The sequence below is a fragment of the Adelges cooleyi genome, unplaced genomic scaffold (genome assembly GCF_023614345.1).
Source record: "Adelges cooleyi isolate 19-005CV unplaced genomic scaffold, UGA_ACOO_1.1 ACOO_flye_CR_arks_rails_tigmint_CR_PRNA_24, whole genome shotgun sequence".
Taxonomy (NCBI): Eukaryota; Metazoa; Arthropoda; class Insecta; order Hemiptera; family Adelgidae; genus Adelges; species Adelges cooleyi.
The window spans coordinates 1-24376 of record NW_026095904.1 but is presented as its reverse complement, the minus strand read 5'-3'; the positions used below and the strand labels follow the sequence as shown (position 1 = coordinate 24376).

The 24376-nt window shown below is 30.8% G+C and overlaps 2 protein-coding genes across 7 annotated transcripts in view; one reads left to right on the top strand and one right to left on the bottom strand.

Moving 5' to 3' along the window:
* The window catches only part of LOC126836312 (DNA polymerase alpha subunit B-like), a 129766-nt gene extending 118929 nt beyond the window's left edge, over positions 1-10837 (top strand). Inside the window, exons 6-11 of one of the 6 annotated variants that reach the window (XM_050569541.1) lie at positions 3490-3736; positions 5102-5336; positions 6744-6975; positions 8472-8705; positions 9304-9481; positions 10492-10837. In XM_050569541.1, the coding sequence (XP_050425498.1) occupies positions 3490-3736; positions 5102-5336; positions 6744-6975; positions 8472-8705; positions 9304-9481; positions 10492-10653 (1288 nt within the window). In that variant the 3' untranslated portion in view covers positions 10654-10837. The remainder of the gene's footprint in view (positions 1-3489; positions 3737-5101; positions 5337-6743; positions 6976-8471; positions 8706-9303; positions 9482-10491) is intronic. The other 5 variants (XM_050569542.1, XM_050569545.1, XM_050569543.1 and 2 more) reach the window with 5 other exon arrangements.
* A 5982-nt stretch (positions 10838-16819) lies between these two features.
* Positions 16820-19658, bottom strand: LOC126836310 (zinc finger protein 100-like). The gene is made up of 7 exons (XM_050569537.1): positions 19627-19658; positions 19303-19398; positions 19015-19155; positions 18599-18739; positions 17824-18021; positions 17108-17747; positions 16820-16897 (listed from the first exon to the last, which is right to left on the bottom strand). The coding sequence occupies exons 1-7, from the start codon at positions 19656-19658 to the stop codon at positions 16820-16822; spliced, it is 1326 nt and encodes a 441-aa protein (XP_050425494.1).
* Between the last annotated feature and the right edge of the window lie 4718 nt (positions 19659-24376).

Below are 24376 nucleotides of genomic sequence, written 5' to 3'. Positions count from 1 at the left end.
TATTGCTGGTCCCACGTTATCTTCTAAACCGCTATAACTAGTTTGAACATACTATCCACAGATTCGCATCGAAGCGTTTATTTAAAAGTGATTTTATCACTTTCAGTTATAATAAAATCTGTAGACTTGTGACCTCTCCGTCCCAACTATGCCCCGACCCCACTGAACTGGCTTTTTTTTCTTCAAATTTTTAAGTAGCTAAAAACAAAAAAAAACAAATCCAAAATTTTATAAATTTTATTTAATTTTTATACTATCTCAAAGTCATCAAAGATTGAAAACTATTTTTTTATGCGCAATTTTTTTTTTTTGATGTATATAAGTCTTTGGTCTAAATAAATGATTTATGTATATTAATCAAATTCTATGTACATTTATGACTTAAAATTCTTGAATTTATAATTATTTATAGACTTAACTGTAGTGACGCCATTTTGATTTCACTTTTTCTGACTTAAGTCTTTTTTTTACGACATCAGCCTTTTTGATCAAATAAATTTTGACTTTTGTTATTTTTATCAAAACTAAGAATATATTAATTACCTTTCCTAAAAATGAACTCATTATGATATCTAATAGGTGTTTAACAACAAATTACTGTAGAATAATTACATGTTTACTGTAAAATAATTTACTCAATGGTACATGATATAATAGTTTGAGAGCAGAATTAAAGTTATCTGATAAATAGATTATATGAAAATACCTATACTAGTTTGTACAGTTTGTGATAATTATCATAATTATTCTTATTATTGTCTATTATTATTTATTATGAGTACTTTTGATATCACTAATAATGATTTTGAAATAAACAGTTTATTTCTTGACTTATGCTATTTAACCACATGATAATCACGCTACAAAATGATTAAGTCATATTAAGCCGTTTATACCTGTCCAATAAAGTGATGTAAAAGGCATAAGTCATATTATGCCCTTTCTACCAAACTTAAAATGAAAAAACTCCAAATATGCCCTCTTTATTTCTTCAATAACATGAGAATATTCGTCACTGACTTATGCCAATTGAACCAAAAAAAAAAATCAAGCTTTATAAATATACGGAAAAACAATTTTTTGTGAAAAATTGACTTAAGCCCTTTCTACCCGGGACCAAAGAAGTAACTTCAAAGTTTGGCGTTTTACTAAAAAGTGCTATATATTTATGAGCCTATAACACTTCTTAGGGCTTAAACAAAAAATTCTGAAATTTCTACAGCAAATGACTTTTTTTTTTTTTCTATTAAAAGCTTTAAGAACTACGCATAAAATCGTATTATTCAGTTTATTTTAATTTCTAAAAAAAACCTCTTTACTTTTTCCTTTTCTATGGAATTATCCGCATAGGATATATAAGTTTGAGGCTTTTGGAAAATCCACTCGCACACACATTAAGTGATTTGGCATGAAATGACCCTCGAGGGATTTAAAGCGACGCACAACCGAAGGAAATAAAATCTTATACACCGAATTTTTGTTTTAATTTATCGTTTGTGTTGACAAATGGTAGTGATAACAAATATATCTATAATAGACCGTGTCTAAAGGAAAATATTGTAAACATGTTTTGTTACTAACACCACCATCTTGTCTGACTCTTATTTGTCTCTACTAAAAAAGCAATCCAGTAATCCTGCTAACGTACGTTGTGTGTTATATCACAACAGGTTCAAAGCCTAAACACATTAGGTTAAAACGACGTTCTACATTCCAAGGTTTGGCTGAAAATCTCGAATCGTTAAGAAAGTCAAAATTATGAGTGGGCGGGTGTCGTCGTAGTACATGTTCATGATTATTTACACACGTTTCTCCTCGAAGAGGAGGAGGTAATTTGAATTTTAAATTTCCATGTTCATATATTTTATGACATATACGTTTATATACAACTCGGCTCGCAGTCGGTGGTTTTTGTTTTTATTATTTAATTCAAGTTCTTCGAAAAAAACCATATTAATAAACGAGCAGCATTCGTATAGTACACATTGTGTATGCGTTAAATAATATTAACTAAAGGTGATATAACAGCGGCGGAGAGCGAGAGACTTTATAAATAATATATACATGTATATATTTTTTTTTATTCTCAAGTGTGATAATATTTCCGGATCCTTTGCACGACGTTAAGTGAGTGTATTTTATAAGCAATTGCTCTGCTGCCGAGCATTTGGTAGTAGTGTCCCACTCGTCGAGTTTATGAGATTCACGAGAAGACACAATTTTTTTTATTCCAGTTCATTGCCGCCGTATGTATTCAATTAAAACGGTTTTTTAATTCGTGCGACAATAAAAAAAAAAAAGGGGGCTCGTCGAAACGACAATTATTATTATTGTTATTAGTATTATTAATAGTAATCAAGGGCCGGGGACTCGTTAAGACGTATTGGAGTGTCATGTCAAAATGTTAAGTATTACCAAAATACAATACCACCAGCGGCTGCGGCGGCGGTCGACCAACGATCTAGATTAATCGAATGCAATTACACAAAAGAAAGATTTGATTTATTCAAAACGCTCAAGCCCGTGAAAAGTAGTACACGCCGATATTGTATACAGGGTGATCCATTTAACTCGTTTTCTACGATAAATATTAACAATTTTGTAGTTTATCTTTTTGTGGACATCAATAAATTATGTTATTTATTTTACAGCATTAGACAATATTTAAATTTTCATAGATTTTTTTTGGGGGGGGGGAAGGGAAGGGATGAATTCTAAAGATCTATCGACTTTCGAAAATTAAATTAAGAATAATTAACTAAACGTTTTTTTTTTTTTTTTACTGGTAGACAAACAGTTTTGAGTTATTAATGTGTTATCTCGAAGCTTTTATAAATTAACCTATTTTTTTCTTAAATTTTGCCTATACAGAACTCCTTAAAAACACACAGCGTGCTGTCTACCCTTAGGTAAATAGTCGAACTAGATCCTAGTAGTTATGCATTGAGAACCCCAACAAAAAAAATTATTAAAACATATTTTTTATTTTAATTATATTTTGTGGTTTTATTACTTACCAAAAAAAAAAACCCGTCAATGTTACTAAATTTCAAATTTGACAAATAAAATGGCGTTTTTTTTTTAAACCCTTCGAATGTTACCCAAAATTTTAAGTTTTATGTAGGTTTTGTGCGTACCCCAAAAAACTTAAAAGGGACAGACTTAAAGCCATTCTCCCAGTTTATTTTTTAATTTACTTTTATTTTTTCATGTAGTGTAGTTATGAGATGAATATAATTTGTCTTATTACCTTTCTTAACTATCCCTCCTTATCACTTATCACACCCATCCTTATTATGAAGTATCCAGCCGAACCGTGTGAAATGTGTTCGGTTAAGATTGTGGAGCGGTGTTGGGGTGCCTCGAAATATATCAATGATGATTTATGATATTTCTCCTCGAAGGGGGAAGACCCATGTTGTTGCCATGTTGTTATTTTTGTAAATTTTGTTTGTATTAAAGTGTAAACGTTTGTATCTTGGTCAACAGGGAAAACTCCTCCTCGGGAGACGTGGCTTGCGATTTCGGTCGGGGAAACGTGGTCGAGAGCAGCCCGTCGATTTCGGTGGAGTCGTTGCAGTTGTCCAACCAAGAATTGTGGAAAAACTTCATCTTCGGCCAAGTCAACTACCGGCGGTTCGACGACCACGTCCGGGAATTGGTCGACGACATTGTGCAGAGAAACGATCTGCCCGGAGTCAGCCCGTTGTCGGATATGCACTTGGCCACTGACGAAGTGAGTAGTACGAATCCTTCAAAAATATTTATAAAAAATGCCAGTACAGTGGGGCCGGGGCATAGTTGGGACGGAGAGGTCACAAGTCTACAGATTTTATTATAACTGAAAGTGATAAAATCACTTTTAAATAAACGCTTCGATGCGAATCTGTGGATAGTATGTTCAAACCAGTTATAGCGGTTTAGAAGATAACGCGGGACCAGCAATAATGTACTTAAAATTTAATATTTAGTCTTGTGCGGGGTGGATACGATAAGGGTTGTTCGTCTGTCTATAAAAATGTATTGCCATAGTTACCCATATATCGTAGTTAACAAAATAATGAAAATATATGTATCATATACATTTGACTGTTTATTCACACACACGTAGCAACCTAGAAACTGACTACGGCCAAAGAGTAAATTTACCCTTTTTTTGGGGTTTTTCCTTAATAAAACAAAATTTCACTACAGATTTTTGAGAAAATTGTACATGTTATAGTTCCATTTTGGATCTACCTTCGGTCTAATTTTCAGATCAAAATCTCTAAAACTTTGCTTGAAAAATTGAAATAAAGAAAACAATTCCTTCTAAGGAAAAGGGTTTATGATATTTTTTAGGTTTGTTAATGTTTATCGACAGTGCTATGTTTGAAGGACAATTACAAATAAATTTGGAACATTTTCGACTATTTTTAAAAATGTTATAGAGCATTGTGTAATTTTAAGTTGAAAAATGTATAAATGTTTTAGGTGTTTTTCTCGATTTTCATGGGGAAGGGGTGACTTTTTTTAAATTTTTGACCTGATTAAGTACCTTCCAGGTATGATTTTTGATCTATAGAGTTGCTACACGAAGAAATCGGTTCAGCGGTTTACGAGGGTCCAGATACAAAAAAATAAAAACACCATTGTAATTACAATACCTTCTCAGCTCCGCATCGAAGCTAAAACACTAAACAAACCGTTTGTTATTACTACCAGACAAGTGTGGAGAGAAGAAGGAAAACCCATGTACGGTTTTATAGACTCAGAAAAACGTATCCACGTTGAAATTTCACCTACACTCTATCCTTCTCCTACCTTTCCTCCTATCCTCCCTCCCCTCTGGATATCTAATCTCTCAACTGCAGCTCAAAACGTGTGATGTGAATTTTTCACAGACCTGCCAGCCATAAGATAAGCCTTTGCTCGTCTAACAACCGGTCTATCAGCCGGTCAGTTGGTGAAAAGCAGTTATTATTTTTAACCGGTCACACCGTGGTGTCGCTCTACCTACCTTATGATATTTCTATTATTTACTGTTATAAAGTATTAGGAAAATATTTAACTTGCTAGTTAACAACAAAATTGGAAATTAACCGGTATTTTATTTTTCTAGACACAAATCACCATTTCCGGCAGTTTGAAGCTGATAAAGAAGGAAATGTTTTTGAGTTCGCCGTACGGTTACGTGAAGCTCGATTTTTCCGAAGCCGGTCACGTACAGCCGTTGTTCATGAACCAGATAGCCGTCGTCGCCGGAACCAATCCGGGCACCGAGATGTTCAAAGTCAGGAAAATATTCACCAACGCTTCGCTGCCGTTGCCCACGCAGCTGCCAAGCTTTTGCCAAGGTGAACCTTTTTTTTTTTTTTTTTTATCAATCCGAAGATTGGTTAAATGATTATTGATGTCTCTCTCCAGACTTATCTCTGTCACTTATAATCCTCTTCAGCTCCCAGTATGTTCCTATTCCGGTACCTTCCATCACCTGCTTCAGAAATGGAGTTCTAGGACTTTCCTCTTCCAGGTTTTCCTTCGATTTTTCCCTCTGTTATTGTGGTTATCTAAGGACTATTCCTTATTACGTGTCCGATCCACGGTTTTCTTCTCAGTCTTAGAGTATTCCATATTGATTTTCGGGTATTCATTCTCCTGAAAACCTCAGCATTTTTTTATCTTTTCTGTCCTTGAAATTTTTAGCGTTCTTCTCCAACACCATACTTCAAAGGCTTCTATTTTGGCATGGTCAGCCGTCATTATTGTCCAAGTGTCTGCTCCATATAGAGCTACACTCCACACAAAGCTTTTTATAAGTGCTTTCCTGGTGTCCAGACTTATTCTGTTTGGCTATTCTACATACTATATCTGTATGGCTTTTCCCATCGCTTGTGATTTTGCTCCCCGGGTATGTGAAGCTTTGAACTGTCTCCAGCAATATTCCATCTAGAGCTATGTTTGCATAAATCTGCTGTTTGCTACATAAAAGGATCTTGGTTTTCCGTTGATTTATTTTCATGTAGTGTTCTTTAAGCGTGTCGTTCATTTTTTCGAGCATGTTAGCTGTGTCTTCTTCACTTTCTCCGATTACAGCAATATCGTCCGCGAGACGCAGCATTTGCACAAGTATTCCACCTATCTCTACTCCTCCAATGTTTTCTTTTCTTACTTCATTTAAGGCTTCTTCTATGTATAGATTGAATAAGGTAGGTGATAGATTGCACCCTTGTCTTACCCCCTTAGCAATTTTAGCCTCCACCGGGTTGTTACCTTTTTCAGCTTTTATAACTGCGATTTCGTTGATGTACAGATTATAATATATAATTTTTCTATCGTTATAGTCTATTCCAATGTCTTCAATAATCTTAAAAAGTTTTGTCCGTTTATCATTATCGAAGGCCTTATCCAGATCTACGAAGGCAATAAACAGTGGTTTGTTGATTCTAAACATTTTTCTCCATGATTATTCTTAAGCATATTATCGCGTCTATTTTTCCTGAAACCAAATCGGTCTTCAGCTAAATTTTCATTTATCTTCGACTCTATTCTTTTATGCATTATTTTTGTGAGAATCTTAGAAGCATGTGTTATGAGGCTAATTGTTCTGTATTCTTCACATCTCTCTGATTTCTTTTTCTTGGGAATGGGAATAGGTAAACCCAATTGATGGATTGTTTCCTTCAATCGCATATGTTGTAGTATGTAATACAATTACTTATTTATGTTTTAAATATTAACATTATACTGTTGTGTGTGTACAGGCAACCTGAACATGATGATAGCGGCTGGACCATTCTTCAGCGAATCGTCTCCCCACGGAGTTTTTTTGAAAAACTTCATACAAAAAGCCATCGAATCGCGTGCGTCGGTCGTCGTATTGCTCGGGCCGTTGTTCGAATCGGATTTCGGCGCTCAGTTGAACAAAGCCACTTCAGACGGCCTGCAAAAGTGTTATGACGATATTATGGAAGCCATCCTGTCGCCGTTGTTTAGGTTAGGTTACAAATAGTGTGAAAATATCATGTCGAGAGAGCTATATTTAATCGATTGCCCTTTTACGGTACGCTGCACAGTAACAGTAGCGAGTCTGTATAATGTTTAAAGAAGATTATCGTACCCATAAGGTGTACCATACAAGGCTGTAAACGGTTCAACCCGTTAAGTTAGGTCGAAAGTAAACCAAAAGAAAACACCCTTAAAACTTAAACATTTTTTTTATTTTGAAAATATTTCCAAATATTGTGTAGGATATTCTCTGCTGTTTGATTACTATCAATTAAAAAGTTGTTGCATTTTTTAAATGAGCAGTGCTCTAGATTATAATATCAAAAATAGGTAAACGTTTGGAAATTTGATTGCATTGTAAAAAAACAAATAGTAGAATATTGCTATATTATTATTATTATTATTTCATTTATTTTTAAACTTACAGCAAACATATTTTCTGATCTGTTTGCGTATCTTTCGCATCGAAGCATTTAAAAACTTAACGTCGTTAAACGAAAGTAACTTTTTATATTTTCCATCCGGTATCGAAGAGGGTCTTTCCAAGCCAAAATTTATATCATTTTATTATAACTGCCACAAAATAAATATTAATATGATATTGGGAGTGCCTAAGAGGGCGTCGTACCGCCCATTTTTAAGGAGTAAAGTATAGGCAATTTTTTACAAAATCTTAATTTAAATGTTAAACTGTGATATGTAATTATTAGTTCAATAACTAGGACTCTATTTTGGTAGTTAATTTATTTTTTTGACTCGTACAGCATCCTTGAAAGCGATTTAAAAATGTTTTTTTATCTTAACACGTTTAAGCAGACTAAAATAACTCGCTTGATTTTGGTTTAAGAGTAAAAGTACCCATTATAAAATTAAAAGAAAACAATATTCCGGAGGACAAGACGGTGCGCTTTTTTCATTATTCCAAGTATAACGCTAGATACATAGTTTAGAAATAACGGCTATTTTAACATTTTTAAATGACTGTAACTTGCCAAAAAATGAATCTTTTTTTAAAAAACGCACCGTCTTGTCCTCCAGAATATTGTTGTCTTTTAATTTTATAATGGTGCTTTTATTCTAAAACCAAAATTAAACTAGTTATTCTCAGTTGGCGTAAAACATGTTTTTACCGCTAAAAATCACCGGTGCGACGCCCTCTTAACTGATTTTGAACTTTATTTGAAACCAAATTTAATAAAATTTGGTTAAGTTCTAAAATTTAGAGTATGCTAACAATGTCTGTACAAATATTATTTTAATTTTTTTACAACGATGTGTGTGGGTAACAACGGCAACAAATTATTATAGATCAACCTTAATGTTACTCACTTCCACCCTAATACTAAAACTACAACGTTAAGTAAGATATCGGCGTTACAATGCTTTTATCGATATTTTTATTTCTACCGTACCGTATCGTCACGCACCAAAGTTGTGAATCTGTTTTTGTAATATTGATAATAATATTTCTTTTCTCATTTCAGCAACACGCAAACGCACAACGCCAAAGTGGTGTTGCTCAGCTCGTGGAAAGACGCTGCGAGTTTTGCCTGTTATCCTACACCGCCCAACGTCGAGACCAGACTGCCCAACGTGTTCCCGGGTAACGTGTTCGCGGCATCGGATCCGACCGTGTTCACTATCGACAACATAACAGTAGCGGCCAATGCCAGCGACGCCATCATGGACTTGCACGTTTCTTCCATCAACCAGTCCTCGTAAGTAACACAGTCACATTTCGATTGACTTTGGTCGTAACTCGAAAAAAAAAAACAAAACGCTGTACGATCGGAGCACTAGGTTGAGTACGAAGAACCGAGTTATGGTTTATTTTTAAATCCTGTACATTAATATGTTGTTGTGCTTTAAGTGCCAAATTCGATTAAGCCCAATCGTACAATCTCATTTATATATTTTCAATTATTTCATAATCCATTAAGTAACAAGCCGATATGATAAAGCAATACTAAAATATAATTAAATAAATTTAACCGTTTATAAGAAATACAACAAACAACTTGTTGATTTTAAATACAATTTAAACGTCAAATAGTTACGTCATAACATGGTTTTTTTTTAATAAAAATAGTTATTTCTTATCAATCAAATGTTCTCCAAAATCTGTTGAGTTAGAGATACGTATGTAGATCTGTCGCAGGAGAAATGTAGCCAACAAAAATCCTTTTTTTACAAACACTTTACAAAGGGCAAATTGAAAAAGTGAAGAGAGGCCTCCTCCCAGAGGGGAGGGAGGTACTCGGACAGAGTTAATTAAAGATATTATTTACATTTTTTGTTCCTATTAATTTTTTACAGCGAAGAACTGTTCACGAAACTGTGCAAACAACTGGTGTGGCAACGCAGTTTGCATCCGTCATACACGGCCAGCCCTACGGTGCCCGTCGATCAACTGCTTTGGCTGGAGCACTGTTCGCTGAAACGAAACACTCCGCACGTTATACTGACGAGTTCACAACTGCGTACCTTCATACGAGTAAGCCACACTTGTCGTAGCTTTGCATCGTAAGACCAAGACAATTATAAACAAATAGGAAATTTTCTGTTAGAACATAATGTAATTTTTAGTACTATTTTAACGGTTTCAAAAGAAATTTGGAGTTTCCACTTACAGAAGGGCCTACGATACTTTTTAAAACGCTAAACCAATTTCTTTGTGTAACAACTCTTTAGATCAGAAATCGTGCCTAACAGGTACTTTATTTGGCCAAAAATAAAAAATTTGGTTTATTAAGGAAAACCCAAAAAAAATTTCAAATAACTGTAATTGAGATTCACTCACACAACCTAAAAATTGACTTTGGTCAAAGTGTAACTATCTCATTTTTTACTTAATTAAAATAAATCTTATAGCCCCATTCTTGCCCTAAAACTATACCTAATAACATAGCGAAATAAAGAAAAAAATTCCACCCCTTCTAATGGAAAGGATTTATGATATTTATTTGGTTTGTCAACGTTTATTGGTAATATACTATGTCTAAAGAATATTTCATACAATTAGAATGATTATTTTTAATGACAAGAATCTTCATTATTTGACTATCGAAGGACGACAAGTCATTTACAATTGTCTAAATTCAAAATTTCCTTTGCTACAGTGTACAAAGTAGTGCTAAATTAAATATTATATCCAAAAATGACCAATTTTTTTTTTAGTATAGACAGCCGTACACCGGGGCTCTTAGTCCCGCACTGGGACAACGCGCTGACTTTTTTTTCCATAAGAAAGCATTTTAAAAATGGAAAATTTGTAATTTTAAAAAATCATTATTGTACATTTTTTTATTCTATTCAAGATGTTTGATATTAAAAAAACAGATAAAACCATTAGTTTTAATACTATAGTTGTTTTAGAAAAAATTCCTACGATACATTACACCGAATCGTATCCGCACTGTTTTCGAGCGGCGGCGGCCGTACGTTGTCTATATATATATATTTTTTTTCTTTTTCCACTCTGACAATCTGATGTTTTTCTTTCAGGTGGTCGAAGGATGTTTGGTCGTCAACGTCGGCCAACTGGTCAAGCACAATTCGCAAAAGCAACACTTGTCCGGAACGTACGGCAACGTTCGGATAGCTCCGCCCGACGACGGCAAGTGGTCAGTTGAAAAATGTATTTCAGCCCAAGTCTTGCACATATAACTGAATCGTTGTTAACCGTGTCGACCTGCTGACGTGTCTCGATCGACGATCAAACGACGCGGTCCAAACATTCGGATCTCTATTTTCTTAAGCACAACAAAGGATTAGATAATAATATTAAGTTAAGTTTTGTGTATATAAATAATTTATTTTTTTAAAAAATATATACTTTTTTTTATTGATATTTAAACGTTTTTTGTTATATTTGACTTGGTAAGTTTTATCGAGCCGATGCATTTGAATTAGTTAAGAATTTATCAGATTTTCAACTCCAGACAAATAGTGTAGACTAATATCTTTTGATGTAGTAGCTCTTTTTCCATGTATAACCATATTAGTGACATTACCATTTTTCACAGAATGGCTACAACTAGATGAAGGAAAAATAACAGAATCAGTAAATCTTACAGAGTTGTGTATGAGTAAAAATGTTTTTCAATTACAAGGAAAGTTTTTTGAACAAACTGAAGGAACAGCAATAATGGGCGCAGGTCGTGTACCCTTTCATAGCTGAAAAACATGGGAAACTACCAATCTCGGACGGTAGATAGAAATATGAAATATACAAAAAAGAAAGACACACACCTTCAGGTATGTATACTGAATAGCTCAAATCACTGCTGGCAACACAAAATGGCTGCTTTTGACAGTATGGTTTTTTGATTAGTAAGTATTTCTATGCTACCGATTTCAAAAATGAAACAAAAAATTATTAAAGAAATAGTCATGTTCAACAGCTATAATAAAAACTTGGTTTTAAATTTAATAAAATCAAACATAAATGGCCAAAAGAAATCTTAAAACAACCTTAGAAAAGGAAAATAAACAAACTTACAATGAGATCAGCAATAAAAATAATACCTCATTGAAATTATTTTTATTAATAATTAATTATTGCCTATACAAAACTCCTTAAAAAAAAGACCACATGCAAATCCCATTAAGAGAATTAAGGAGTTAGATGTAGGCAATTTATTGCAACTATAATATATATTTTTATTAGATTAAAATGTAAGTATAATTACTAATACCTCTGATTTACCACCCGTGCACTTAATTCTAAGTTTTTAGATTATTTTGAAATTTCTAGTGAAATCTATTCACCTTTAGAACAAAACGGTTCTGTCCAAGTCAAAAACTATTTTGTCAGGAACAACAAGTTCTTTGAGTGTCTTCTTGAGGTCTACATACATTATGTTCTATGTTAGGTTGGTACCACTACTGTAGGTCTTTGTGGTATAATCTTTGTATTGTAATTCTTTTTTTTTCGATGATTTAATGGAAACTAGGTCTGTTTACTTCACCCCAAACGGTCACTCTAAAACTGAGATAATTTTGACCAATTAATAAATGCAAAATATCGTGTTAACATAAAATTATTCCCACAGCAACATTTGAATGAATGGTTTGAATAATATTTCGAACAATGCTTAAATAAACGCAAATATAGTCAAAAGAAGTGAGAAAACAATAAGTTACTTGAAACTAGAAAGTGAATTGACAACGCTTAAAGATTTTTAATTTTGTAGTTACACATTTTATCAGGTATGTGCTTTTGCAATAATTCCAGTGTATGTATGGATTCTAAAATTTAAAAAAAAAATTGAATTTACATATTTTCCTATAACAGTTACCAACATTGTTCATAATATGTTTCTCTGTGCAGCACTAAAGATATGTAAATATATAAAGGCGATTACCGATTATGTATTTTGTGGTAGGTACCTTTTAGATCTTGCAGGTTAGGTTCGCCTGGAATTAAATCTAAAATATTGTACACTTAATAAAACATAAAACTACTAACAGAGGACTATCTGAAAATATGTTTGCAAAAAAATAATACAAATTATTACCCGGTGTAACGAACATTAAACACATTTCCTCTGAAATTAACATTTTACAAATCGACGAGATTAGATTTAATAAAAATTAGCTGTAAATGAATTTTTATATTAATTTCAAATATGTTGTCCACTGTCGAGCGTTATTTTTATTATTATATAATTATTACAACCCATTGGCACTCGTTGTGTAACAATTCTGTTTATTACATTCACCAGCCCAACGAAAATAAAAAAAAATAAAAAATGTTTGAGCTAACCTGAACGGTTAAATAGAAGCTATGATATTTATTTTTGTAAATCGTTTTGACGATTGAGCAAACACAGCCAAACAATTATGGTATATTATTATTATATAAATATTATTTCCAAATGAATCATCGTTAACATCAAAAGCTTTCTGGATTTGTATGTCTGTGGTATAAAATTTAAAAAAATATGATTAAAAATGGTAAAATTAAAAAAAAAACTCTAAAAATGTGCAACTAACTTGTAATTGCAACCGCCTCCATAAAGTCCTCTTAAAAGGAATGTCAAAATTACAATTTTTTTTTTGAAATTTGTTCTACCTTGTATAGTTCAGTATGAAATGAAAATAATTACTTATATCGCCTGGCAAACCATATTACAATGACAAATAATATAAAAACACAGGAAATTATCATTTTTATCTACAAATAATGGTAAACATAAATGCAACTTGTATTAGTCTCAAGCGTTTTTGGTATGGAGATGAATAAGTTTTGGTTACACAAAGTTATTTTAAGTAGTTTATTTCATATAGACATGCTAAAATCGAGATGAAAGATGTATATTTTATAAAAGGAAAACGAAAATAGGCCTCTGTTAACAATTATTTGTGATGGTCGCATTGTTTCAAATAGAAAATACAAAAAAGGATTTAACTAAATTTTAATTAACTTTTTATAAAATATTTTAATTGGAAATAGATGTTATCCAAAAGTCAACGTGCGTTCAATTTTCAAGCTTAAAACTTGTTTATGCATAACTCATTGTAGGTAAAATGTTAACAGCTCAAACTTAAGATACAAAGAAGAAATTAAAAATTTTGTAGCTTTTGTTTGGTTTTGTACATTTTCAAACTAGTAAAATAGAAATATAATAGAGCTATGATAGAATAAAATAATCTATGAAGTATAAACAGTTAGTGTGTAAAATTGTTCTAACGGAAGTATGCAATACACAAATATTCTTTTTGTTAAGCGGCTAAGTACGTTCCTAAGAATACTCCGATTTAAGTTTTGAAAAAATATTAGAACTCTTCAAAATATTTTCAAGGCATCGGTCGCGGCACAATTTTTAAATTATTTTTAGTTAATTAATTATTTCGGTTTAAAAAAGTTAAAAATTGCATTTTTTTACATTGAAATAAATTAATTGACTGAAATTAATTTTAAAATTGTGCCACGACCGATGCCTCGAAAATGTTGTGAAGAATTCAAATGTTTTTTAAAAACTTAAATCGAAGAATTTTTAAGGACAGTACGTTTGAAGTAGAATGATGTATTAAACTGAAATTTCAATATCAAATTTTGTGGTTTCAAACAGTGTATTCGACTACCGTTGTTGATGTTGATCGTTGTCCATCGTCAGGTCGTCGTCTTATACTCACACAATTTATAATTTATTCAATTTATTTCATATAATAATGAATAATAATACTACAGACTACTAGGAAGTGTAAACCTAAGTATAGAAAACCTCATCCTTATCTCGCAGGACAAAGAATAAAGGGAATTTAATCACGCTGAATAAAAAAACTGTCCGGAGAGAGAAGTTAGATCATGCTCCGTGAGTTACATAACATTATGTCTGATTAAACAAATAAATAAAATAAAATGTCTAATTATGATTAAGACGAGTTCTTATGTATTGTATTTTGAAGAACGACATATTTTAGCAAAAACAATTATTTATTTTAGCTTCGATGCGTAGCACGGTGGTCTGAAACGCAATTTTAGGTTGAAAAAACTTTTATTGATCAAATTTTCATCAGATTTTGTCTGAAAAATGAAAAAAAAGCGATACTTAATGTTTTTGGGGTCAAAGAGTTCAAAATTTATATCAATTTTTAAATTCACGTATAATTGTGAGATGCAAATAAACATAATATTTTGTTTTTAAATTGAAATTTAACTTTCGCAAACTTCTTCATCTGTTTCATAACTTAAATTTAATAATGATTTTACGTCATTGTCCAACTCCAATTTTTTTTGTCGGTATGTTGCAAATTGATGAAGTATATGGATCTGAAGTGACAAATAATAAGTGTAGAACGTCTTGATTTTGAGCTACTCCACTAATTTTTCGCGAGTGATGTTCGCGATAATTTTTAGTAGTCTTTGTTTCGAGCTTCCTGTGCTTCCTCGGAAAGTTGTCCTTAAAAATGTTCATATTACATTAGTTAATTATAATAAAGTTTAAAATGGCTTTTACACCAAAGTCTTTGTAAGACCAAAGTAAACTTTAAAATTGAACGGTTGACTGACTAAATGTATTGCGGTTCCCATTTTACATTTTCATACCGTGCCCTCAAAATTTCAAATAAATAGTTTCTCGATTTTTAAGAATGCGGATTTAGTGGACCTCTATTTTTGAATAGCCGATAAAAGTCATTATAAAAATTATAAAACCGAGAATCAGTGTTATTCCAATCCAAATTGTCGTCAATTTCAGAATCATTTATTCCAACACTGCCGCTAGAGCCACCTGAAAAACCAAACCAAATTTTGGGATGACAAGTACTATATTGTCTACATATTGAATAACGATTATTATGGGTTATTTTTTTAGTTATACGCTTTGAAATATCAATATTAACATTTTCGTACTACTTTTTTAACTTTGTTTTAATAGTAAAATAATAAATATTTATAGTATTAACATGAAACACTTACCTAAGTTTTCGAAATTCATTACCTAATTGAAAGTAATTTACTTTAACCACCTAAATTAGCTTTTAGACCACTGTGCGTAGTTGAGAAGTTGTTGTTTTTACAATGATGTGTTTTTATTTTGGTTTTTTTGTGTTCGGACGTATCTTGTATGCCGCTAAACCGATTTCTTCATGTACTTACTTTATATATTAGAAATCTAATCTAAAAGTTAATTTCTTGGGGCAAAATTTTGAAAATTTACCTCTTTCCCGTCAAAATTGGGAAAAACGCTACTGCAAATTTACATATTACATATTTATTATGACTTTTTTTAAAATAGTCGATTTTGTTCCAAATTTCTATATGGAATATTCTTCGGATAAAGTACTATACAACGTAAACGGAAAAACGTTGACAAACCAAAAAAAATATCTTTTTATATTAAAATTGTATTCATTTATTATTATAGTTATAATAATTAAAATCTTCATCGATAACTGCTAGTCTGTTGTTATTATAGTTGTCAAAAGTAAGTAAATGTTTTTTGAAATTGCCTATACAATACTCCTTAATAAATGCTGGTGTAGAGGCCCCTTAAGTATAAGCGATCGAGACATGAAATTATCGGCCATTCCAACTGCATTCAACAACACAGTGATTATGTGTTAGTTGGTCCACTAAGGTTTTTGCAAAAAAAAAAAAAGAACCAGTACAGTGACTTTCAAAATATAAACGCTTTGGTAAACTTTTAAAATGTTTAGTCTAATAAAGTACCTTTCAAGTGCGATTTTGGTTCTATAAGTATGAATAATAGAACTTAGAATTCTAATTATGTAAAGTTGGCTAAAGAATCATACACTTATTAATACTAAATGTTTTGATTAGAACAAGACTCTATAAACGCCCTACACTAGATAACTTTGTAGTTATTTATTTTAACAATACATTGCACTATAATGGTTGATAAAATAAATAATTAAGTATGAAATAAACTTTTAAATTCTTATTTTTGTTTACATTAAAACTGTGAATTGCCTCCAAATACATAAAATATCAAGTTCTACACAAGATCTAACTGAAGATATTATATCATATTGTTAATACTTTATTCTTAAACAATTAATAAATTCTTGTTATTATTATGATTGATAACCAGTTTCCTTATTTTAAAAAAAATGCATAAAATAGGACTAATTCAGAAATTGTATACTAGTTGATGCCAATAAACTACAAATTTTATAAAGAATAAAATTAAATAAAACAAATAGAATATTAAAATGTAATATTTAAATAAAATATAACAGTATACATATATTAATAAATAAAGAAAGTAACGAAAAGTTTTTTATGGATCAAAAACACATATTAAATAGAAAATGAAATGGATTACTCCAGATAGTTTTAATTATTTTATGACTATTTAAATGTTTAAACATGTTTTGGCATGATGGACCTTTCACCTATATGTGTCATTTTGTGTACTTTAAGGTGTCCAGAACGTGAAAATGTCTTCTTACATATTTCACATTGAAATGGCCTCTCACCCGTGTGTGTCATTTTGTGATTTTTAAGGTGTCCAGAACGAGAAAATGTCTTCTTACATATATCACATTGAAATGGCCTCTCGCCCGTGTGTGTCATTTTGTGTGATTTAAGGTGATCAGAACGTGAAAATGATTTCGTACAGATCTTACATTGAAAAGGTTTCTCACCCGTGTGTGTCGTTTTGTGTGTTTTAAGATTAACAGATTGTGAAAATGACTTCTTACATGTGTCACATTGAAATGGCCTCTCGCCCGTGTGTGTCGTTTTGTGTAATTTAAGGTGTCCAGAACGTGAAAATGTCTTCTTACATATCTCACATTGAAATGGCCTCTCGCCCGTGTGTGTCGTTTTGTGTAATTTAAGGTGATCAGAACGTGAAAATGACTTCGTACAGATCTTACATTGAAAAGGTTTCTCACCCGTGTGTGTCGTTTTGTGTTTATTAAGATTAACAGATTGTGAAAATGACTTCTTACATGTGTCACATTGAAATGGCCTCTCGCCCGTGTGTGTCGTTTTGTGTAATTTAAGGTTATCAGAACGTGAAAATGACTTCTTACAGATCTTACACTGAAAAGGTTTCTCACCCGTGTGTGTCGTTTTGTGTTTATTAAGATTTCCAGAATGTGAAAATGTCTTCTTACATATTTCACATTGAAAAGACCTCTTGCTTGTGTGTGGCCTTTTGTGATTGTTTAGCTTCAATGATGACAATGTTTTTAATCCTAATTCACAATGAAATGGTTTCTCGGCCGTGGATGGGAATTCTTCAGTTTGAACTTGATTGTATTTTATATTACTGAGTGTGGTGCTAAAAAGAATAGTTATACAATTATTATGATAATAACTTAATAGTTCAACAAAACATTTTTCATTTTCATTCTTACTCGATGAAATGAAGATGCACATCTTCATCCTTAATAACTGCTAAGTGTTGGGTTTCCTCGACTTCTATATCAGATACAAAACAATAATCACTATCGATATCATAGACCTCCTGTTTAACTTCAGCCACTGTGTTTGGTTTTTTAACTGATGTTTCTTTATTTTTAATACTTGTTGTATTGAAGTCTGATCCACCAAAACTTAAAGAAACAAGTAAAATAATTTATATAACAATATTCTGAACATGTATAGTAGGTAATTACAAACACAAATAATTAGATTAGAATTTATTCATTGAGATGTATAAAAAAAAAACCTGTTTTATCTAATCTAAAGAACTAACGACTTGCTTTTAATACCAATGCACTTTAAAAGACCCAATTATGAAACATATTTGAATTTTAAATAGTTTATACTTTTTCAGATACTATTAGTCATGATTATAGAACCTTGCTTCTTTATTATTAAAAAAATCATTAAAAATCAGTTTCTCATGTAAAATAACTTTAACTTTCTAAAAAAAATTCGCGTAACAGAAAGTCAATGAAATAAAAAATGTGTTATCTAAAAAGTTTTTTTTTCTTAAAAGAGGGGTGTCAAGCTAAAAATTGAAATACTTTTTACGATCATGGGCAATATATTTTTTAAAAAAATCGTAAAAATTGAAAAATTGTTTTCATCGTAACAGACATGCTTTATAATTTTTAACAAAATCGGTACAAACATTCGTTCATACATTGAGTTTTGTTAAAATGACGACAATAACATAACACTTACGAAGTAGAAAGAGTATTCACATATTCGTCCTTGATAAGTGCTACATCTTGATTTTCTTCAATATGTATCGTAGATTTGAAATAACAATCTTTATCGATATCGTCGACCTCCCATTTAGTTACAGACATAGTGTTTAATTTGCTATCAACAAAAAAAACCAATCTTTGTAAAGTAATGAGTTTATGTTTTTGTGTCTCCCATAATATGTTTTTGAAGTCTGAGCAAAAGGAAATCCTTGTTAAATTAAATTACGTACCAAGTTGTACTTGGCACAATGTTGTAAATAATGTTATAACGAAGCATACAATATTATAAATTTAAGAACCATTAATCTCAGGTAAGTACTGCGCAAAGAAATTGAAACTGGGTTTTTTGTCTTTTGGTTATATAAATGACGATAAAAAAAACGGACTTACCTAGTAGAAGGCGTGTCCACATATTCGTCTTTTACAACTGCTAATTCTTGATTTTCTTTAACTACTATCGTAGATTTGAAATAACAATCAATATCGATTTCGTCGACCTCCCATTTATTTACAGACATGATGTTTGGTTTGCTAAAATTAAAAAAATCACATTTGTAGAGTAGTAATAAAATTATATGTTGATGTTTCCCAAAATATATTTTTGACTTTTAAATGTTTCGTTAGAAACTTGTTGTATTAATAATGGTGGTAATGTGAACAGTTAACAAATAGACTTACTCAATAGATAGGGGCTCCAGAATTGAATTTGAAATGTTGTCGACTTCAGTTTTTTCAACTTTAATACTTGTCATATCGTAGTTTGATTCAACAAAACTTAAAAGAACATGTTAAACTAATAATTATATCAAAATTATGACAAACAATAAAATTGGGATTATTCACTAGAGAAGAAAGTATGTAATTGGGAACAAATCAGATACTCCTAATCTAAAAGCAAAAAATGTCTTTTACGAAACTTTTTTACACACAATTATTAGTAAAAATGGTTTAAAATTAGGATAATCAGGTCGTTATCCAAATTGCGATAAAAATTGGACTTACCCAGTGGAAAGAGGGTCTATATGTTTATCCATTACGACGGGTATAACTTGATTTCTATCAATTTCTATCTTGAATGGGAAATAATAATTTTAATTAACGTCAAATTTACACTTACACAAATATATCAAAGATGATTGGATGTAGTCAGAATCATAGTGATGATTGCGCAAAAGGATATATTTAATGATTAAATAGACTTACACAATAGAAAGCACCTCTGAATTTGATACCATTAGATAAGAACTGCTCTCGAGTTTAGGTTCTTCAAACTTATTACTATATGCATCAGTTCAACAAAACCTAAAAAAAAAAAAACAAGTAATAACCTCAATATAAAATAAAACCATACTACTACTTTATTTATTATAGTTATATTTCTATACATTTTTGTACTTTAATCAATTGTAAATAAATAAGGCTTTATTGTAATAATTAAAAAGTTTTGGTTCTTTTTTCGCAACTTCATTTTAATAATAATGTACATAAAAAAATAAAATTTAATAATTTGTCAAAAATCTTGGCATTCGTATTTACAATTCATTTATTCATTATCATTCATATTTATAATGAAAAAACTCGTGGAAAATCAAATACACATAACTACATCAAAACAAATTGATTACATTTAAGGAATTTACCAGAGGAGTGTGGTAAAAGTTTACATAGAAATTAAAATCCAAAATTGAATCACCTTACCTAGGGAACTGAGCAAACTAGTCAAATTTAAACATTACAAATCCGCAAAAACACCGCCGATAGACTAATGAATTGTATAGACAAACGAAAAAACCAATATACCCAGGCCCCACTGTATTAGCTTTCGTTATTGTATTTCTATCTATAAAATAAGTATGTTTAAAGTGACATTATGTTATTCTACTCACTTACTATCCAAAATGTCAACAACAAGCACTTCGGATGTATTGTATAACGGTTGGAAATGTAATAGTTCAAATAAATAGATTAATAAGTTAAATCAAAGACCATGTTATAAACATACGATTTATGTTAAAATCGCGCATTTTAAAATAACAAGCAGTATTCCGAGAAATTTCAATGCAATGGCACTTAACTTTACAAATATTTGACTTGAAATAAAATTAATAATCAAACAAAATGGTGGTTGATCATGACGCGTTGCCATGGATTGTTTTAGCATATATTTGCTTTGGACATTACAACGTCCATACTTCAAAGACATCCGATATTTCGTTTTTAGGTTTATAAAAGCAAAGAGAGAATTATTTGATTGGCTAGACCGTCTTTCATATTTTTGAAATGTTCCATTTAATCTGAGCGCACGGCAGTGCGCTGGCCAAGTTCCAGCAATGCCAGTGTATGTTTACACGAACCAATACACCCAGTTTTTCGAACCCACACAACTCTGTTTCTTCTTAAGATAGGCTTTTGAAATTTGAAATATAGATTAAACTCGTGTAGCTTAGGACACTGTAAAAATACGAGCCTTTAATATTGAACTGTTTCAAAATGGGAGGATTTCAAAATTTGCATTTTTGTTACTGACTGACTGACCCACTCACTCATCATCAAAATTATAAGACACTTCCCGTATAGATAGAAACGTGAAATTTGGCACAAAGGTGGGTCTTATAGTGTAAATAAAGGAAAAAATCTGAAAATTACAATTTTTCTCAAAATTAATGCGCCAAGCGTTAAGCAATACAAATAAAAGAGCAGTGTTGCTCATGAAAGTAGGAGTGAAGGGTGGTTATGAACTAAGGAAATAGCAGACTTGGCCACTATGTAGATATCACTACTTTGATAGGCTGACATTTTTAGGAGGGGGGTCTGGATTTTGGCCTTTGTTCACTGTTAGGTTTTTGTTGGGGTAGGTTTAACACGGTGTATAACATTTCTCATACATTTTAGTTCTCTCTACACTCCCTTATTGTCAGTTGTAGTTTAACAATATAAATGAATTTTTCTTTTTCCGTGCAGTAATGTTTTTAAAAGAAAAATTACCAAGTTGTTATATTTTTATAAAAATTATTTAATAAAAACCTTTTTTAGGGACAAATACCAATTCGCATTGCATTGTTACTATCAATGGATAAACAAATTGTACAGACGAATGAACAAACACTTACTCAAAAACTCATGCCAACTTGTTTTATTTTTGTGAATGGGATTGAAAACATAAAACTTCACAGGAAACAGGTAAGTTCTATGGCGAAATCTTTTCTTGCAGACACTTAATTAAAAATAAACAAGGACACTACATTCATGTGGTCATACTTGTGTGCATGCGTAGATGAGTTTTCATGTTACTGTTTTGGCTAAATATAAGAAAACTAAAACATATAGTGAATATAGCAAATAATTATTATTAAAACCATTGTTGTGATTCAAGCTTAAATTTCTAAATAGTGATTTACTGTTATATACATTTGAATTAATTGTGTAAAGACAATAGACAAAATACATGAATGGTAAAGTTATATTTTGGAGAATTAAATAAGTTAGTTAAATTGTGGTAAAATACTACATTTTTTAATACATAACTATTAATTTATAATATTAACCCAGGACCAATCTTAGTCGTATTAAATTATACTTTTTATAATAAAGCTATATTTATAACTTTTTAGCTTTTTATGATAATATTCATACAAAAGCAAAAGAAAACAATTTCAGGACTACTGGATAATAAAATTTGGTGTTTTTGCAATTCTAAAACACTTTTGTCTTGATTCGCGCAAATCTATTTTGTTTTGAAAACTACAAGTTTCAAAGAAAAAAGTCATTAACTTTTTAGATAGTTCCATAAATTAAAGCAACTGTTTTCATTAAAATTAACATGAAACGTTATTACTTACCTAATATTGATGTAGTTATTAAACAAATTGTCTACTCTACATCTACTTTAACCTTTAAATACTGATACAAATATATTGAAAATAAAGCGGTCCCATTTACGGATACCTTTAAGTCTAATTTGACAATGAAAAAAAAAAAGTTATAGCGTGCAGTAATTTTATGTTGAAAAATATGAACAATTTTTTAACGTTTTTATCGATTTCAAAGGAAAAAAGTTAAACTTTTTATACGTTTAGCTTAATAAAGTACCTTTTAAGTATGATTTTGATTCTATAACTCTAATTTTTACAATAAATAGAACTTAGAATTATAATTATGTAAAGTTGGCTAAAGAATACATACACTTTTTACTACTACTACTAATTATGATTAGTAACCACTGGAACGGCAAGGACATGTTTTTCTAAATTAAAACCAATATAAAACTATTTGAGATCGACCATCAGCCAGAGTGATTACTTCAATATCGATACCATCGATTGAAAATGAAAATGCCAAAAGCGTAGGTAATAATAATGTAGTCTTAGAGTTTGTTTCAAAAAGAACAAAACGATTAAATGTTTAATTGAATATAATTTATTCTACAAAAAAAATGATTTATCATCTTTGTTTTAGTTTTATCAATTTATCTACTTTTTTTTACTTTTTGTAAAAAATGTAACTCAAATATCAGTATGAAAAAAAAAATTTAACATTGTATCATACAAAATTACTTAATCACTATTTTATAAAAAAATATAGACCAAAATGTTTTATGGGATCTCTTTTTCTTAGGAGCTATAGCTCTCTAAGCTTCCTCTCCTAAGTAATCTAGCTCTATATATATTCCAGGCTTTATTTTAAATTACAGTAGGACACTGCAATTGCAATAAATGCAGTATATATGCACCCGAGAGCTAAACGAGGTAATATTAGAATAACATAATAATAATATGATGAAAAAAAAATTTTAGATGGGACATAATACTAGGACAACATAATATTAGTTATGTTATAAATGTATCAAACTAACATGTTAACTATCGTCGTCTTAGGTACTTTTAGAGTCATAGGCAGTCTTTTGATCGTGGTTGCTGATACCCTCGGAGGATAATAAGATAAGGGTAATTTAAAACAACAAACCGTTATATTGAATAAGTTGCATATTTAGTGCAGACGTTGTATTATTAACATTGCATTAGGATTATATTAATATGCTTTGTTAGCAAAACTATTACACTGAGTTATGCGCTTATATCTACTAGAAGTTATGCTTCCCACAGACGAACAAAATCTGCAACAATGACTAGGCATCCCAGTGTTTTATTCAAGTCGTTTATAAATTTTACAGTGAATTTATATTCACACTGCCCTAGGAAAATATTAATAATTAATTATAAATATTAAAAGAAAAAAACACATTAAACAAATATAGATAGTGCACGAGCATACGAAATATAGAAGCAGTTATGATAACCAAATGGACACAAGGAAATAGGAATATACGGTTAACAAATTGGTTTGCGTCCAAAATTGGTTCCCCAAATTTTAATTAGTTTTGTCTATCTCATCCTTGTTAAATATAATGATGCTGATCATTGTCAAAAATAAAAAAAGTAGCTGTCAAAAAGCGGCCTTCTCTATTGTTCTATTGTTGGCCATTAAATAATTGTATTCGTTAAGTTGAAAACAGAATAATTATCTAATTGTCACCTATGTAAAAACATAGGTGTAGTCACATCTATAGGAAACACATTTTATGAAATATATATCATAAAGAAATTGTACTTGCAATTGTGAAGTAAGTGTTTACTGTAAAATAATGTCTACAATTCTGGTACACGGAAACTCTAGATTTGCAAGTACAATTTCTTTATGATATATATTTAAATTATTTTATTTTCTATAGATACTAAATCGACTAAAAGGTCGT